At 39.4% G+C, this 19239-nt stretch overlaps 1 protein-coding gene across 3 annotated transcripts in view; it reads left to right on the top strand.

Annotated features, from left to right (window-relative positions):
- The window catches only part of ACSL3 (acyl-CoA synthetase long chain family member 3), a 113198-nt gene extending 95598 nt beyond the window's left edge, over positions 1-17600 (top strand). For 2 of the 3 annotated variants that reach the window (XM_032789104.2, XM_032789105.2), the window contains exons 13-16: positions 1301-1492; positions 4027-4141; positions 8886-9043; positions 13233-17600. In XM_032789104.2, coding sequence (XP_032644995.1) covers positions 1301-1492; positions 4027-4141; positions 8886-9043; positions 13233-13393 — 626 coding nt within the window. In that variant the 3' untranslated portion in view covers positions 13394-17600. Of the gene's footprint in view, positions 1-1300; positions 1493-4026; positions 4142-5363; positions 5635-6625; positions 7430-8885; positions 9044-13232 lie in introns of those variants that run through there. The other variant, XR_004374847.2, reaches the window with a different exon arrangement.
- Positions 17601-19239: the final 1639 nt, after the last annotated feature.

The raw sequence follows: 19239 nt of genomic DNA, 5'->3' as shown, positions 1-19239 counted from the left end.
AGGATTGAGAAAAAATCTGCGTCAAGAAGTACAGTGCATGTGTTATTTACTGAAGAGGAAATAAACAGAGTGTTTAAATAATTTAAATGTAGACAATAAACAATTATTGATACTTGCTTAAATAGGTGATGGTTAGTATAATAAAACCATGGAATTAGTCTGTTTTTGTTGTTTCAGGATGAAAGGAAACCTACTGTGTTTCAATAATTGTTTGTTTTCTACTTTGTTGCACACAAGTTTGATTTAAAAAAAATCAGCTCTTAAGCTGATGTAAAGTTTTATGAATATTTATAGATTTGGTTATTAGCGCGCGCACAATATTTTTAAACAGTTCAGATTTACAGCTTGTGTTTGTACAGTGCCTAGCACAATGGGATGCTGGTCCATGACTGGAACTCCTAGGCAATAGGATGATATAAATAATAATAATCTACTGTACTATTTTTATTTTTGTTAGTCACATGATATATGAACATACATCTTGTGTGTTTGTGTGTGTGCATGCATGTACCTTCGTATCTCGAGAATTATTTAATGTCAGCACACTGGAATGAGAGACAACACTCTGTATGTGCCAAACCAGGGGTATTGGATTCACTACAGTTCAAGCTAAACTACAAATGCATATTTTCTCTTCTCGTTAGATGTTAGAAAATTTCACAAAAGGCATAGTGGAGTTTACTAGCATTAATGTAATAAGAAAGAGAGAGAAAGAAAGCAAGCAATGGCCAGTGAAATGGAAGCCTGTTAAGTTAGACGCCCAATCTAATAGGTCTAATTAGATGTTTGAAGTATCTCTTTCAGTCCTTTGCCTCCCTTCACAGTCTCTTCTGATTTGGATGGTGGAGCTGCTTGAGCTTTTTTCTCACGACATTGAATGAAATTCACCTTTTGTTTTGGGCCAATGTAAGGCTTATGTCTAACTTAAGTCCCCTGAATGGGGCTGAGATGATACATATGCCTTGAGTTGGCCCCCTGCACACACAGGAATTTCACTATTTAATAAACAGTGCCTACCTACCTCTCTAACGAGATGCTAAAAGTGGTTTGGATACACTTATACTCTAGTTAAATTATTCAGAAATTTATTGTAAAAAAAGATACCTCCAAAAGTAATGATTCTAATCTAAACTAATGACCTACTCTATAAAACCTAATTTGAATAAAAAACCAAACACATTAATCCATTGAAAACTGTATATATTTGCTTGGAATAGTTTCTATTTTGTAGAGTTTTTTTGTTTAACTTCAGTTTTTTTTAAATCAACGTCATATTTAGAAAATGATTATCTGTGTTCAGGTGGATATTATAATACTGATAAACCATATCCTAGAGGTGAGATTCTTATTGGAGGCCAAAATGTGACCATGGGCTACTACAAAAACGAAGAACGAACCAAAAAAGATTTCACTGTGGATGAGAATGGACAGAGGTGGCTCCATACTGGAGACATTGGGGAGTTCCATGCAGATGGATGTCTAAAAATAATTGGTGAGTTACCTAAGGAATTTGATTAATTTACTTATCAATTGACACAGTTCAGGTAAACAACATACTTGAACAGCTTTACGGTGTTGTTGTTACCTACAATTCTCAAGTGCTGGACTACTTGGCATTTGGGCTCATGTTGTTCCATGTATGCAAGGAATATGTTTATCCCTCAACCTTAAGCTCCAATTCATATTTTAAACTACAACTTTTCTCCCTCTTTTAGAATATTAATGTCGATTTAGCTGTGATATTGAGTGCATCAACAGAGGACTCTACTTTCCTAAATCAAGATGTATGAGCTATTTAAACTATTGGATTAAGTTTTAGAGATTTTTGTTTGTGTTTTGTTGTTTTTTGATGAGGAGTGTGGGTGGGGGAGCTTGTATTGGTATTATGCTGTCAGTAATTCTATGATGTGTTTCTTTGTCTTGGTATTAATTGGAGTCCTCTACAGAGAATGGAAGAGGAATATATGCAGGCAACACTTTTTTTAAACAAGTGCCTAAAGTTAGGCTCCTAAGGGCATATTTAGGCACCCAAATAGTGGCATGACTTTCATGAATGTGAAGCACATCCAACGAAGTTAGTAGGAGCATCTAGGTGCTCAGTAATCTTGAAAATCAGAGCACTTGTTTAAGAGTAAAATGAGGACTGTTGCTATTGACTTCATTTGTTTTGTGGTATGGGCCAAGTCCTAGGTCCCTTTGCAGTAGCTGCAAAACTAGCTTACTTGGCTGCCCCAGAGAGCATGTTATGGTATGACCAGGGAAAGGGGGTTTGGCCAAAGTGCCATTGTACTTGGCAATTCCTGTCTGCTCCAGCAGCCCCTTGGAAGCCATTACAGGTGATGCAAGATAGGACAGCCTTCAAGTTGTTCTCACTTGTACCAATCACTTGTACTGAATCAACCCCTTACCACACACAGGATTGGGTGGGGGCACGTAACTGTCCTCCCCACTTGGGTCCTGTATTAATGAGACCTCAGGCAGACCCGAGAAATGTCTGTCTAATTATTGTGCCTTGAGCAATAGATGAACTGTTAAAATATAAATTACAAGAATAAATAATAAAATGCCACAAAATGTGCATTCCCTGCATATGTTTCTGGTCATATGTATAGAAGCCAAGCAGCTTGAAATATACAGTTCTTTGAAGAGTATCCCTGTGGGTGCTCCACTTTAGGTGAGTCTACACCCCTGTGCTTGTAATTAGAGATTTTTAGTAGCAGTGCCTGGTTGGATCGCACATGCATTGTCCCTGTCCTGTTCTGCTCCTGGCGGTTATATAGTGCTATCTGACACTCCCCTCTCCCAGTTCCTTCTCTACCTCCCTCAGCTTGAGACGGAGCATTTGACAGCATCTCTGAGATTTATCTTTAGCCTAGCTTTACTTTAGAATACTAGATAATTAGGGTAGTAAACTAAACTAACTACTATCTGTTCCCCTTTTATTCTTAAAAAAAATTCTTTTAACTAAAACTTAGATTCCTAAGTTATTAGGATACCCCTTAGTATAATATAGTTACCCTTCCTCACGGGAGAAACCCTATTCTAAGGGGCATGCCCGGCTCCCCAGGTTTTAAATATTGCCTCACTTGCTGGTCCTCAATCTCGATGTCATGAGGAGAATTCTCTGCGCTCGGCATCCATTCAGGGATCATGGACCCCTCCCTGCCCACCAGTCCTCAACCCTGCTACCCTCTCAGAGGAAGGACTACTTTGCCAAAAAGGTGACAAAGAAACAGGCTCCGACCTCCTGTCCTCGGGAATTTGTCAAAAAGAGATGCTCTCCAACCTGTCAGACCCCATCAGTAACGACCACACTGAGACCGTACACCTCTGAGGTACCAGGACTTCACTACCCTTTCTCTCTTCCCTCTACTTTGAAGTTTTCCTACTAGAGAATCTGTGGTAAAGAGGGAACCAAGGAGGGGCTTGGTCGCACAGCACTATGTAACTGCCAGAGGTGGTGTGGGATGGGGACAGCGCATGTGTGACCCAACCAGGCACTGCTGCTAAAAATCTCCGATTACAAGCGCAAGGGCACAGATTCACCTAAAGTGGAGCACCTACAGGGACAACCATCTCAAAGACCTCAGTTACTGCACAGAATGAGTAACCTTCTCTTTCAGCCAAACACTGTTTTTCACTTAATTCTAATTATGGTCTAGTTATATTAGCTTACACTGCTGATAGATATTGTTATATCTGATAAGGATACCATATAACTAGAAGGTCCAGTTGGAATAAAACATATAGTAAACATAAACATATTTCTTTGGGGAAAGGTTTTTGTGCAGTTTAAAATATGGATCACAGTTGGTAGAAGGACACATCTGATAATCTGGGCAGAATGCTTTTTGTAAATCTGTGCAGTGCCAAAAACTGGAACTTGACCATAAATTTATCCAATTTAAAACACAGAGAAATATGTCTGTTGCACTTATACACTTAGATCTCAGCAATTGGTATAAGCAAGCCTTGGTGTTTTCATTTTGCAAATAACATTTATTTAATTTTTCACTTTATCCATAGATCGTAAGAAAGATCTTGTAAAACTCCAGGCTGGAGAATACGTCTCTCTTGGCAAAGTTGAGGCAGCTTTGAAGAATCTGCCGCTGGTAGATAATATTTGTGCATATGCAAGCAGGTAAGAGAGCTGATGTTTCCAAGACTTTGGAGTCAATGTTTTCTGATGTTTAAACTACAGTAATTGCACATAAAACACTTTTGCCGACTTGCAAGTTTTTTGCCCATTTGAAAGAGATTTGATATAAAATATAAACCAGCACAAATTTTTAACAGTAGAAGTTTTTCAAGGGCACCTTCTTTTTTCGTTGGTTTGTTTTGTTTTTTTTGTGTTTGAAGTTTTGCACTCAGCTCCAGGTATAACCATATCTAAAACTTTAAAAGATTACGCATTAGCTATGTCTTATTGATGTACAGGTATTTGTGCATGACCAAATTAATACATTTGTAGCCAAATCTGGTTTCATATATCTGCTGCAAGTAACTGAATACATTGAGGATCTCTGCAAGAGTGAAGGGAGAACCCACCTGACCCATCCACCATTAGACATTGTGGCAGCAGTGGAAAACCTCACTTCAACTACTAAGTTGTTGCAACTCACTGAGGGCTTGACTAAATTAGGTTTTTAAACTGGATCAAATCCAGTTAATCTGGTTTGAAAATTCCTGTGTATGCATGATGCAACTCATCACTGCATTCTTAACTCCACATTTCCTGGGAACTCTGGAATCCTCCTGCAAGTAGATTAGGTTTGCTCCTAATTGAATTAGTTTGGTCTTTTGTTTGTGTGCTTACAATTGCTGTCCACCTTTTTGTGTGCTTCCAATGGCTATCCCACAGTGCTTTTCAGGTCAGCCGTTAATGACCTGTTCATTTACTTGTGTATCCTCCCTGCCTTGGTGTTGAGTTTCCAGGATGATCCTTCCCCTCTTTAAAGGGTGGAGCAGAGCCAGATTTTGGCTAGTTGCTCCTATATTCCAGAGTATCGTTATTCTGGTGATACAAACATACTAGCACACGAGAAGCCCCACAACATGCTTCGTACAACTGTTTGAAGCCATGTTGAGACCCTGGATCTCATCACCACTGGGGAAGAAGTGTCAGTTCAGCAAACTGTTGCGGCTAGCCACAGGCATAAGGACCTTTCTGTGGACATTGCAAAGCAGATGTCTGAGAGGGGTTGTGTCTAGGATGCCGCTAAGTGCCAGATAAGAAGCCAAAAGCTCAGGAGAAATATTGAAATAAGAGATAAAAGGAGATAGTCTGGCAGGGGGCATATGACCTCTTCATTTTTGATGAACTAGACAGGATTCTACCCAATTTATAGTACAACCCATTCCAGGCATTATTCTGAGAATGTTGCCTGCACCCCCCCCCCGCACTGAGGACGACTGACTAGACCCATCAGTGGATGAGCAGAAGGATGCCGAAGGGGAGCTGCCCCCTGAGAGCCTGTGATTCTGGAATCTGACTATGGCCTGCTGGAAAGCCAGCCCAGTCATGCCCTTCTACAACAGACCTTTGTTCGTGCCCTGCATCGGCTGAGCCAGAATCCTAGACACAAACACAGGCCAGGCCTGAAGAGTCAAATCCCGTACAGGGAACTTCAGCTCGTAAGTATCTATGTTTATAATTATTTATTTATTATTGTTGTTGGCAGATATGAGCTAGAAACCCCCATCCCCCTTCGCTCATCCTGTTTGTTACAGGTTCAAAATCCAACCAGCATAGTGCAATTGCAGTCAGTCTCTCTTTCTCCGCTGGTGCACCCCCTTCCATAGCAGATTTCAATAACAAAAGCATTTGTGCAAAATTAACAGCTGATTGATAAAAGAAATTTGGTTAGTTTTCGTAGTTTATGTGAAGTATAAGTGCACATTGCCTGCCCAGTCAAGGCATGAACAATACTGCACCCTTCTAAGGTAGAAATGTCCTGTAAAACACATTATAACTAATGATCATTGAAGGACCATGTTCTTCTCTGCACCTTCTCCATATCTGCAGGGGAGATATAGCAAACCTTAAGATTGCGAAATAGCTTGATTTTTGTTTTGCATATTACAGGGAATAGCCACACGCCCATGCCTCCCAGTATAGCTTGTCAGCGCCTTCCACTCCTACGGTGCTTTTACGGGGATCATCCTGGTGAATAACTGACCAGCAAGATACTGTCCTTTGCCTTTTTGAATAAGACCATTCTCTGCCTCCTAGTCAGCCACACCAGCATAATGTAATAGAGAGAGAGGACATCTTAAAAGGGATGTGGAGGGAATTACTGTCCAGTTTGCCCTCCATAGTCCCTCCTTTACACCTCCAATACCATAGAAGCACCTCCAGGGCACAAACAAAACTGCAAAACCATACCTGGATCATAGTTCCAACCGCATCACCCCTAGCAGCATGAAAGCAGATACAGTAGATTGAAATTCAAATGCACCAGATTCCTCTGTACATGCAGACCACTTACCATCTCTGAGGTTCCCCCTGAATAGCAAGAGTCTGAGGGAGGTAAAGTCACATATACATAGCAAAAAAAAACTGTCATGATTTGTCTGAGATATGAACAATAAGCAGCTGTTCTCCCCACCCCCCTTCCTCCCACAGCCCCTGCAATAGCCAGATCATCAAGGACCAGCTGTGTGCTGCTGACAGACTGGTCAACCTGAAGGGGAGAAAAAAGAAGACTCAAGACAAGGTGTTTACAGAACTCATGGCAGAGACACAAAGGAAAACCAGGCTGGCTGAGAGCTGGAGACTGTATATGAGGGAGGGAGAAAGAAGTGCAGCTGCCCCAGAGATTGTGGCAGTGGGCAAGGACAGCGTTGCAGTGACCAGTGAAAGTATGGCTGTGGCCAAGGACCGCATCACCATGGTGAAGGAGAGCATGGAAAAAGACAGAGAGATTCAGAGGCAACTCATGGATGCTCTCCTGAGACAGAACATCCTCTTGGAAAAATGTGCTTCTGCTAGGCCAGCAGGCCCTGCAGTCCCATAATTTGGGACCTAGTCATGTTCTTCAGACTCTGGACAGCACTAACTCCTAATGTCTGCATCCCCACAGCAATGCTTCCAGCAGTTCCCGTTCACCTCTCAAATCCAACCTCGAGGCACTGAGACACTTGCACTTGGGAGTCCAGTTCTTTTGAGCCCTACAATGCCTCTGAGAATTTTGAGCCCAGGCACTCAACCTGAGAACCTACATGGATGAGAAGAGTGAGGGGCAAGGTGTATACTTGCCTTTAACTTTCTGCATCCCTCCTCCAAATTGTTGCATTTGAAATTTCTTATTGTTGCACTTGTTAAAGGGTTTTATGCAGTTGGTTATTTAAGAAGATTGGTTAGTTAAGTAGGGTTCCCAATACAATTTTTTCCCATTTGTTCCATTAAAAGGTTTGTATTTGGTGTTTTTATTGTTTTTTCATAATAAAACTATTTATACATAATACATCCATTATGAGTCATCAATGCATTTAACACAGAAAATCCTTTAAATAAACCTGAAATAATTCATCGGTTTTTACAAAAGCATATAGGGACCATTCAACTTTAACCACCCACCAGCGCTAATAATGTTTGCATCTGAACACACACACCATTGGCTAACGTGTTCAGGCATGTGACTCATAATACAAACAGTAGGCATCCCTAACAGCAATCCCCTGGTGTTTGTGTTCTGTTTAGGATGCCTTGCTGGTTGCTCGAACCTCTGAGCAAATCTCCTCACCTCAGTCTCCCATCCACCTATAAGGCTTTCCCCCTTGCTCGTACAAATATTGTATAAAACACAACCAGCAATTATAATGGACCTTTATTCCCCCGCTGCTTCCAATCTGTTACATAAACTGTGCCATCTGCCTGTCAAATGACCGAATGCACAATCAACTACCATAGTACAACTACTTAGGCAATAATTAAAATGTTCCTTCCTTCTGTCCAAGCGGCCTGTATATGGCTTCATTAGCCAGGGCACCCAGAGATAAGTTTGGTCTCCCAGAATAACTAGACAAAACTTCACACCATTAATGTCCATAGTGCTCCTGGGGGCAAACAGTCATTTCCCCATTAATTTCAAATAATATTGAGTTCCAAAAGATCTTGGTGTCCAGGACACTTGTAGACCAGCCTGCATTTATGTCTGTAAACCTGCTATAATGGTCCACCAGTCCTTGGAGCATCAACGAGAAATACCTATGTCAATTACCTCTTTGCTGTTATACTCTACCTCCCCAGGGAACAGTGGGTAGTGGATCCATCGAGGGAGGGATTCAGCCCCCATATACTCCAGTGTGACAGGTGCAGACGAGACCTACTAGAATTGGTATCCTCCTTATGCATGAGGTGTGCACATCCTGCAAATGTTGAGCCCTTCCTCCCCTCACCTTAGTATAGCAGAACTGCACTGATTCCTTTGCAGGAGGACTTTCCATATCTGTAAAGGACAGGTTAATCTTTGCCCCTCAATGAATTATTTGAACCCGATATGCCTTATTTTTATTCATCATGTAAATAGGCAATCCAAATTATCTCATAATAAGGAAATTAGAGTTACAAATGGCTAATTTGACATTATACTTAGAGTTTACTATGTATTTAATACCTAAATTGTGTATTTTCTGCCAGTATCATATATACTTACATTGGTCTGTTATGGCATAAGTAACCATATTCAGTAATACAAACTTCTGCTTATTTAGAAAAGGGCAGAGGTACAATTCCATGTACTTATTCTGTGAGATTCTAGATGAACAAAAGTTAAAAATCAATATATATTAAATAAAAAACAATTAAACTTTAATATTATTTTTAAATGACATAATTGTTAACTCTACAAAATTCATACCAAAGTACATTTTATACTTCTCAGTTTCGAGTCGTATGTCATTGCATTTGTTGTGCCAAATCAAAAGGAGCTTACAGAGCTAGCTCGGAAGAAAGGATTTAAAGGAACCTGGGAAGAGATCTGTACCAGTGCTGAAATGGAAAAAGAGGTACTAAAGGTAGTAGCTGAAGCTGCTAGCTCAGGTGAGCAGTCAGGTAATTTGTATTTGCTTTGTAGAGCTTAATGTATTGTAAAAGTATAAAATATAAAACAGTAGAAACAAAATATGCATATCAATTTATAAAAGATGTTTTATTATGTGTAATTTGTGTCCAAAATAGAATCTGCCTATAACGAAGTGTTTGTGTTTTCTGCAAAACTTGACTTTAACTGGAGGATGCTTTTTGTATGTGGGAGGGGTGGGGGACATAATCTACATAAATCTTCTTAGAGTGCTGGTCTCTGTGTGATTTCCACATATGGGTACATATGTGCTTCATGTGTCTGAGACTGGATATTTCTAGTAAGTAATGTCTCTTGGTCTGCACCTGCACAGTTGCTTCCCTTATACCCCATAATGCCTGTATAAAGAGTGGTAAGGACAGATGCTTTTCCAGTTCCTTCTTATGGACATGTGGCCTCAGTCGGAATCTTCTGTGTCTGAAGCTATCTTTATCTTTCATAACCTATTTATATAACTGTATATAGTTGTAACATTTTTAGTATTTTTTAGTCTAGTTAGTGTAGTTTAGTTTGTCTCCACCTTAGGAACCATGACTATTCCCAGAGTTCCCAGGATTTAAGAACTATATCTCCTGCCCCCTTCCTGCATCTTGGTTAGCAATGGCCACCATATCATAAGCATAAATCCCAATTCTGAACCTTAGAGTCCAAAATGTGGGTGCCTGCATGAAACCTCCAAGCTTAATTACCAGCTTGGATCTGATAGCGCTGCCACCAGCCAAAAATTTCCAGTGTTTGGCTCACTCTGGTCTCCCCAAAACCTTCCCTGGGGGACCCAAGACTCCGATGCCGAGTCTACCACAAAGGGAAATAACCCCCCTCCCCTGTCTTCTCTTTACTTCTCCCCAGCTCCCGCCCTGGGTACACTAGGAGATTTACTGTACGTAAAACTCTTGGAATTACAACAGAGGACAATTTACCTCCCCCCTCCTTCTTTTCCCTCCCACCAATCTTGGTAGCTTCAGGCTCAATCCCCTTGAGTCCCCACTAGAAAAAAAAAAATCCAACAGTGCTAAAAGAAAAGCTTTATAATAAAAAGAAAGAAAGAATAAAAATGTTCTCTGTATCAAGTTGGCTGACAATAACAGGGTCTATGCTTAAAGAAAAATGAATAACGCTTATTCAAAAGATATCACAATTTAAAACATTCAGAAAACTACAACATGTAAATACAAAAACATATAAAAACCTATGGTCTTCTACCTTTTACTTACACTTGGAAACAAAAAGATTAGAAAAGCCCGAGATAGGAAGTCACTCTCTATGCGAGAAGCACAGACAGAGAGAGACAAAGGACACACACCCAAATTCCCTCCCTACTTTAAATTGGTTTCCTGATTGGTCCTCTGGTCAGGTGTGTGGTTCCCTTTGTTAACCCTTTACAGGTAAAAGAAACATTAACTCTTAGCTATCTGTTTATGACACACCAGTAGTGTCCTTACTTTCTTGTGGAGTCTGATATCTACTCTAAGTGCAGCATCCGCTGCTCCTTTCCTCTCGGACCTGTGAGAGATGAGAGCTCCAACTGAGGAAGGACCTCACAGAGAAGGCCATGAGACACAAGTCTGATCCAGGTCAGAGGGAACCCTATGAACCTTGGCCTCAGCCTGTGAGTAGCACCCCTCTAATAGCCATGATCAAAGACCATTCAGACTATTCTCAATCACAGCAGAAAAGACTCCACCAGAAAATGGTATTTAGCAGAATGGAGGTGTTTCTCTACATGGATGCAACAGGACCAGTTATCCTCAGAAAAAGCATGTATTCCTGCTATTTTAGACTACCTTCTTACCCTCAAGATGGCAGGACTTTTCATTAGCTCACTGCAATGAATGTCTTCTATTCTCCAGTAGAGTGCTAATCCATTTTTAGTCATCTGACAATAGTCAGATTTCTGAAGGGTCTCCCTAGGACCTTCCCTCCAGTAGCAATGCCAACATTGCAGTAGGACCTCAGGTTTGTACCCATAGGCACCGATTTTATGGGGGCTGCAAGGCTGGAGGACCCACGGAAAAAACAATAGTCAGTGCTCAGCACCAATCAGCTGTTTGGCAACGCTCCTGATGAGCTAGTTGGGAGTGCCGCCAAACAACTGTTCAGTGACCCTGCCAAACAGCTGTTTGGCAGCTCACGGAGGGGCTTAGGGGAGGGCAGTGAGCGGCAGGCAGGCAGGGGCCTTGGAGAGGAGTGGAGCGAGGGCAGGGCATTGGGGAAAGGAGCAGAGTGTGGGTGGGGCCTCAGAGTGGAGCGGGGGTGAAGCATCCCTGGAGAAAACTAGAAGTCTGTGCCTATGTTTGTTCTGTCGATACTTACTGGGCCACCCTTTGAACCATTGCCATATGCCTGATGTCTCCTTTTTCCATGAAGGTCATGTTTCTTGTCACCATCACAGCAGCCAGCAGGGTGAGTGAACTGGAACCACTATGTTTCATAAGGAGGTTTCCCTTCGCCTTCACCCAAAAATCACCCCCAAGATAATTTCTGAGTTTTTCATGTGAAACAGTCTCTTCACTTGCTGTATTCTTCACTAAAACTCATGCTTCTAATGAGGAAAGGAGAATTCATTCCCTTGATGTCAGATGGGCTTTAGCATTCTGTGTGCAAAGAATGAAACCAATGAGGAAAATTCCTAGACTATTTGTCACTATAGCAAAGCATTCACAAGGACCAGCATTTCTGTTCAGGTACTCTGTAAATTGATATCTGTATTGCTCTTTGTAATCAGTTGGCACATCTCCCTTCTGCAGACAGGGTGAGGATTGGCTCTACTAGAGCACAGGCGACATCCATAGCATGTCTTCAAGAAGTACCTGTATTGGACATTTGTAAGGCAGCAATCTGGCGTTCTATCCATATTTCTCAAAGATTACATCTTAGTCCAGGCATCTTCTGCAGATGCAGAGATGGGACAGCAGTGTTACAGACATCTATATTGACTGCATCCTTACACCACTCTCCTCTTCTAATACAGCTTACCAGTCACCCACATGTGGGGTACACATACGGACCAGCACTCGGTTACTCTACCCGTAACTGGAAGTTCTTCAAGATGTGTGGTCCCTATTTGTATTCCACTTCCTGCCCTCCTTCTCTGCTTTTGATCCTCTCGGATTCGCAGTAAGAGGATTAATTGGAGAGGCGTCCGTCTGCACTACTATGTATCCCCTTGATATGAAGCATATGACATGAAACTGCCCATGTGTGGACCAACAGACTCTACTTGCTGGAAGTCTCTGGTCTCAGACACAGGGAGTGTGTGTACCCATGTATGAAATATAGATAGGACTACAAATCTTGAAGAACTTCCAATTACAGGTAAGTAACCCCCGTTTTTCTCCTTGCCCGTCTCAAAAACTTTAATAGATAATATAGAAAGTTAAATATTGTGTAAGCTAATGAGCATACAGTATGCAATACACTGATATTTGTTTTCATTTGCGCAGTGTTCCATTGACTTTACTTTTACATTACTTCATAACCTTAGCCTCCGTGCTAAAGAGTAATAGTTAAACGCTCCTCTCCATTGTGTTCCATAGAGAACAAAAAGGGTGGGAAAACAATGAAAGGAGGAAAGTAAAATGTAAATTATGTTCTTCCTCTCTCCCTCTTCTTCAGTTTCCCTCACCAGTGAGTTCACTGAAGATCTGCTGTACAAACAGCATATAATCGGGGCTGTGCAGGGTTGGGAGTATATTGTAGCAAGGGAATCAGCTACTGTACTCAACATGTTCTCCCAGCAACTTTCTAGAAATATCATCAGAAATAAACAGCAGAAAGTAGCACTATTTTGAGCCTAAACAAATTCAATTCCATGCCTACTCCTACATTCAGAGGGCCGGAGTCAGAAAATAGGCCTGGCAGCATAGATCTTGAGTGAGCCATTCTGCTATGTGTATGTACGTGCATTTGCAAAGCCAGTGAGCAGCACAAGAGCCCAAGCACATTTGGCATATTCCATGGTGATGGAATATAATTGTCCAGAGATCCTGTGACTCCACATGCTTTAAAGATCTCTCTGTGTGGCTGCAAACTAAAGTTTGAGGAGTACTTTTATCCCCTTAGCCTTGTCTTTTCTATGTGAGAGCATGGTTTAACCCCTCAGTCTATGTTTGAAATCTTTCTCATACTTGTATTTTTTTATTATTGCAGCTCATCTGGAGAAATTTGAAATACCATTGAAAATTCATTTGAGCCCTGATCCTTGGACTCCTGAGACTGGTCTGGTGACAGATGCCTTCAAATTAAAACGCAGAGAGCTCACATCGCACTACCAGGTGGACATTGATCGTATGTATGGAAAAACAAAATAATTCTTTTCCTGCGCTTCTTTGCTACAGTGAGCTCAGATCAAATAGGAAATACTTGAATCTCATGTCTCAGTACTTGAGACCAACACACAAAAATACCATTCCTCATTTTCAGCTTAAACTGTTACTTCTGATAACATCAACCTCTTTACCTGTCAGGATTAGTAAAATGTTAAGGCAGCAAATTTGTGTCTGTCTCCTTCTTTCCAGTATTCTCTGCTACCCTGTCCAATATATTGATTTTCCTGAGTTCTTTTGGGAAACTGTGATTTTGAAGCCTCAAGTTTTTAAATATGATTTATAAATCCTGTATAATGTTCTGTTTGCAACTTTTTAAACTTTGGGTGTATAGGCAGATAACTTGGCTATGTAAGAAATGGTTATTCTGGGGCCCTTTTTATATAAATATTTAAATATAAAAAGTGATTGACCTGAAATTATGTAATCTGAAAATGCTTATAACTCAAATCACGGTTGGACGGAAGACCAGATTATTTGTTGCTGTGCAATTGTTCTTTGTAAATTTAAGAAAGAAAAAGTCTGATATTCTGACTTGTGAAATACACCTGAAATACGTGCCTGATGGTTGATCTTAAGTATTTTATTTTTTACCTAAAAAAGAAAGGTGAGCATGGCAGAGCACTGTATATAAGTAGACAGCCCTGGAGAGTGTGGTGTTTGAGGCTTTATTAATGCAAAAGATGCTATTTAACACACCAAAAACTACACCCATGAATAATCTGTCTAATATTGAAATTCACATTTAAAATATCTTCAGGCCATTTTGTACAGAAGTTATATTGTTTAAAACTTGTGAGAACTTTTAAGTGTTAAGTAGAATGAATTTAGAAAGTTTGCCGGGACTTCAACAAAAATCATCTCTTTTCTCATCAGCCTTACATATACAATTCAGGTTTTCTGTTTTGTTGCTTGTAAATCATTGATAATAGTTGTGTTCAAACCTAGCTGCAGCCCAAATCTTTTGGAGGGAAATTTCTTAAAGGCCTAAATGTCCAGTTAGGTACCAGTTGGAATTGGGCACCTAACTCCCATTTGTGCCTTTGAAAATCTCCCCCTAAATTAATAATTTCACGTTCTTTTGTTTATATCTTTTCTTTCTTTGAAGGCAAATTCTCTGAAGTATTGTCAGTTAAGAGTCATATTTATTTTACCTGCTTGGTTGTTTAATTGTTGCAACCAAATTCTTGAGTTAGTTGATTATAAACAGTCCTGTGAAACTTTCATTTTGAGAGTTCTGGGTGCTAGCTAGGTCTGAAGTGGGAGCCTCTAGATTAGTTTCAGATATATATTTTATTATTAGTTTTTTAATATATTAATTTAGAGAAAATATTCTGATCAGGGTCCCATGAGAACATGGAAAGGCATACATCAGTAAATTTTGTGATGGACCAGATATTAAAAGGGCTTTAATTTGCTGAAATGTCTTTCCTCATATGGTATACGTAGTTACAATGTAAAACGTCAGATCTTTATGCTTGCTTGATGCAATAGGTTGATAACAGAGCATTGGTTGTACAAAAGACATGCAGTACTTAAAATTTTCTGCAGTTAGCACTGATAAAGTTTTAACTTGGGAGTTTTGGGAGAAGATTTCACACAAACTCTGATGAAAAAAATTAATTCTGAAATATATGAAAATTGACACTCTGTGCAGTTGTATAGGAGACCAAAGTCAAGTAGGTTCCCTGTGCTGGTGAAAGCTGAATGTATCATACCTAGTTTCAGTCACTTAAATAACGGAAGGGTGAGCTGTATTTTTAGTAGCTCTTACTGAATTGCAATGGGTTTGCACTATTGTTGGTGCTGGAGAACTCTCTGCACCTTTTGGTGAGGTTTGGTGTATTTAGTCAAATGGAATTGTCAGAATTAAAAGGGGTTCAAACTCGCGTTTGTATCCGAAATGAGGTAATGAGGCTGTTGTAATCCAGGCTGTACATCATCTGAATGTTAAGGAAGTTATAAACACATGATAGATGTATACAGATAAGAGTAAACGTAGGAAAGTGATTGATTGAAGAATGGGAGCACGTGAGCTGCCAAGTTCAAAAGAAAAGTATCATCCTGTTAGGTATAGAAAAATGTTTAATAAAATATGGATTTGCACTCTGTCAAATGGCATCAAGAAGCAGTAAGGTTCATAAATAGAGCCTATATTTGAAGCAAATGATATACTTTGCTCAAGATTGCAAATGTGTTTTTTGTGATCCTAGAAAAACAAAAGTAATCCAAAATATGGCTAACAAAATATGTCCAGAATCTCAAGACCACTGGTTGTACTCTGTAGTATATTAATAAAATTCTAAATTTGATTAATCCAGAAGAAGAATTCTGAAAGAAATAGTATTTTAAAATATACTGTTAATTCCTTAAATGCGCTTTGTATAAATTACCGTAATGAACAGATGTTTTAACATTAGTTTGGAAATAAGTCTTCACTTTCCTTCCAGCTCCACCAGAAGATTGAGCTGTAATCTAACTCTGCATCTGTTTTTCAATCCAATTTTCTTTTCTGATGTGCTTTTAAGCTGATGTAGACATATAGTTCCAGTTTATGTTGAGATCAGATTGGTTTTGTAAAAGATAAAGCTTTTGTTTCCTCTAAGTGAAAATAAACCACTAGAACAATTTTAAAGAGAAAAAAGCCTTTGAATTTTTGGGTGAGCCTAAACATCATTTTTTGGTAAGTAGTATTATCCTGTCTCGAATATGGGGGAACAAATGGCCTGATTCTATGAGGTTCTGAATATTTGCAACTCTTGTTGAAGTCACTTGTTGTGGATTCCCAGATCTTCTCAGGAGCAGGCTCTAAGGCAGAAAAGTTACATTAAATGACCAGGGCCACAAAAGGAGCCCATGTCATAACTGAAATTAAAATGCACGTGTCCCTTGTGATTGTAGTACATCAATTAATGATACCTCTTGGGTGCTTGAGCTGCCACCATCCTTTCGTCTTGTGATCATGGGCCATGCTAGCTGCTTAGCAGAGGAACAATTCAATTGGGAAGCAGTTCACGGGAACCCTAATGATAGCAGTCTACCTGACACCAGACACCAATTATGTGAAAAATATCTAGCAACTTGATGGAATGGTTTTAGTCTCCACATTTTCAAGAGTCTCATAATAAGAATATGGAGTGGAAACTGCAGCTGAGAGTCTATTCTGGCCCTCAAATTTGGCTCTGAAAAAGCATCTTGACAAGGCAATTTAAAATGCCTAAAATTCTGAATCAGTGGGATAGTAGTGATCATTAGCTACTAATCCTCATGTGAAAATGTACATAGCAATGAATTTTGAGTTGCATTATAAAAGAGGACTAACTGACCTAGTAGGAACCAGGACTGGAAGATGAATAGTTGGCACACATCTTCTGGTGTTATTTTTTGAAATGCTTCAAGACTTTAGACTGTCACTTCAATCCAGATGTCACAAGTGTTCTTTACAGGGAATAAACTAAGCTTTTCTGGATGTGGTTAGGAAATTAAAAATCAGAGGTCAGAAAAGACCTGGCAAGTTTACTGATGCTGTTACTATTGCAGTTTACAGAAAAATTGACTGTACCTCAAGGGGAAGCAGTGTCTTCTCAGCAGTAAAACATTTTGATGAAGTTGAAGTTAAAAGCTGTGCGCAATTGAAACTAAAAATATAGCACATAGATACATGCTATCAATTTTATAAATAGGATGAAGATAAATGTATGGAATTGAAACCCTACATAAAAACATCCTACAAAGTTTGTAAATTTAGGCAGAAACTGCCACAGGATAAGCGTCCATGGGCAGTAAACTTTTATATTTATGCTGCTGAAATTTGCAAGCTTTTATTCTGTATTAGAACTCCACTTAGACCTTGTGTTGCAGCATTTGTTTTTATAAATGTGGTGTATTCATTCGTTTGAGCTTGTAAGAAAATTGTATACATCTGTGTCTTCCATACTAGTGAGAGGAGAGGTCTCTCTTTAAGTTTGTACACTTTAGACCAGTCTGAAAATGTAATTGAATCACCAGTTGTATATTACAATAATTGGTTATTTAATGCAAACTCATTTTCAATGTCATCTTGGTTTGGTTGTTAATATGAACTGCCTGAAAAAGTGTATATCATAACTGATTTATATTGTATGAATTATTTATTTGTAATTGGACATTGTTTCAAAAATAAATAAAGATAAAATTGAGTTTCACAAATTAAGCCTTGCACTTCCTGTTCTTCACCTTTTCAGGGTGTTGGTTTTTTCCCCCTAACAGAAAATCACTCTGGATCACAACCATAGTGGGTGTAAATTAGAGTCACTCCACTGACCTGATGGAACACTATACATATCCATCAGCTGAGGACCTATCTAACCCTTCACATTTAAACTATGTTCTTGCCACTTTTAAAAATGTTAATGAATTGAGACCATTGAGCTGTTGCTATTTTCAAAGGGGACATGCTCTGAATTTTTCTCCTTTGTTGGAAACCTTTTTGCACAAGTGTGTGACAGACTATAACATTCCTGTCTCCCTCTAATAATTCTTTCCTTTCCTGCTTACATTTTTATTGTCTATTACATTCAGACCACGCAAGCTTATTTCTATAACAATGCTTGTAGTGTTGTGTGATGCTGATATTTAGTATTATAACACGGTGCTTGGCAATTTTTAAGTGATATGTAAATATTTTTTTATTTCCTGTATTCCAACCTTGGTTGCAATGATTAGTTTTACCTCTTTTAGACCATGTTATGGTACCCATTGTGTTGGAGGGCTGGAGTCTCATAAATGAATGCTAGTAATCTTGAAATCAGTTTCAAAGATTTGAGTCAATCTCAGATACTGTCCCATTTATATTGATTACATGGCAAAGGTTCAGGCTGAGGACCAGCGTGTCAACCATGTGATCTGTCTACTTTTAAATATAGGGCTAGTGGACTCACTTGAGGGTGAGTCCACTAGCCCTATATTTCTGCATTAATCACAGTAGTATCTTCTTGCTGTAAAGCTGTAGTTCTATTATTCTTCATATTGAAATGCACCCACTCTCACAGTAGGTTTTTAGCCTCCATGGACCTGGTGGGACAGAATTATTGCTGGCTGGATGCTAAGCCCTTCCTGCTGAACAGACAGCCCATTTATTTTGCATCCATCCATGTGTGAGAGGACAGTAGACTCCTCCTAGTACACACTTGTATTCAAAACCTTCAAAGATGTTATTTCTAAGCTGGAAACTTTTTTAGTTTAAACCAGGGGTTGGCAGCCTTTCAGAAGTGGTGTGCCGAGTCTTCATTAATTCACTCTGATTTAAGGTTTTGCGTGCCATTAATACATTTTAACATTTTTAGAAGGTCTCTTTCTATAGGTCTATAATATATAACTAAACTATTGTATGTAAAGTAAATAAGGTTTTTAAAATACTTAAGAAGCCTCATTTAAAATTAAAATGCAGAGCCACACTGGACCAGTGGCCAGGACCCAGGCAGTGTGAGTGCCACTGAAAATCAGATTACGTGCCATAGGTTGCCTACCCCTGCTTTAAACTAATTTTTGATAATTTGACTTTAATTGATTTTTCCTAAGGCACTGCAGCAGCTAAATTCTCTGCAGGATGTTATTTGTACGATAAATTCAATAAATGAAGTGGACGACTGTAAAATATTATAGAAGCTAATCTAACTCTGGTTACTAAGAAAGAATAAAATATTAAGTAACCTTACGGAAAGCTTAATTTTCATATGGGTGTTATATTAAGAAAACCGCCAGGAGGCAGTGACAAACGTATTTAGAAAAATGGATACAAGAATAATGGATGAGTTGAGCACATAAAACTGGAAGTCCACATTCCAGTGATC

This window comes from Chelonoidis abingdonii, chromosome 8, assembly GCF_003597395.2.
Source record: "Chelonoidis abingdonii isolate Lonesome George chromosome 8, CheloAbing_2.0, whole genome shotgun sequence".
Taxonomy (NCBI): domain Eukaryota; kingdom Metazoa; phylum Chordata; order Testudines; family Testudinidae; genus Chelonoidis; species Chelonoidis abingdonii.
The sequence above is the reverse complement of the archived record's forward strand: the minus strand, read 5'-3'. Positions and strand labels throughout refer to the sequence as shown.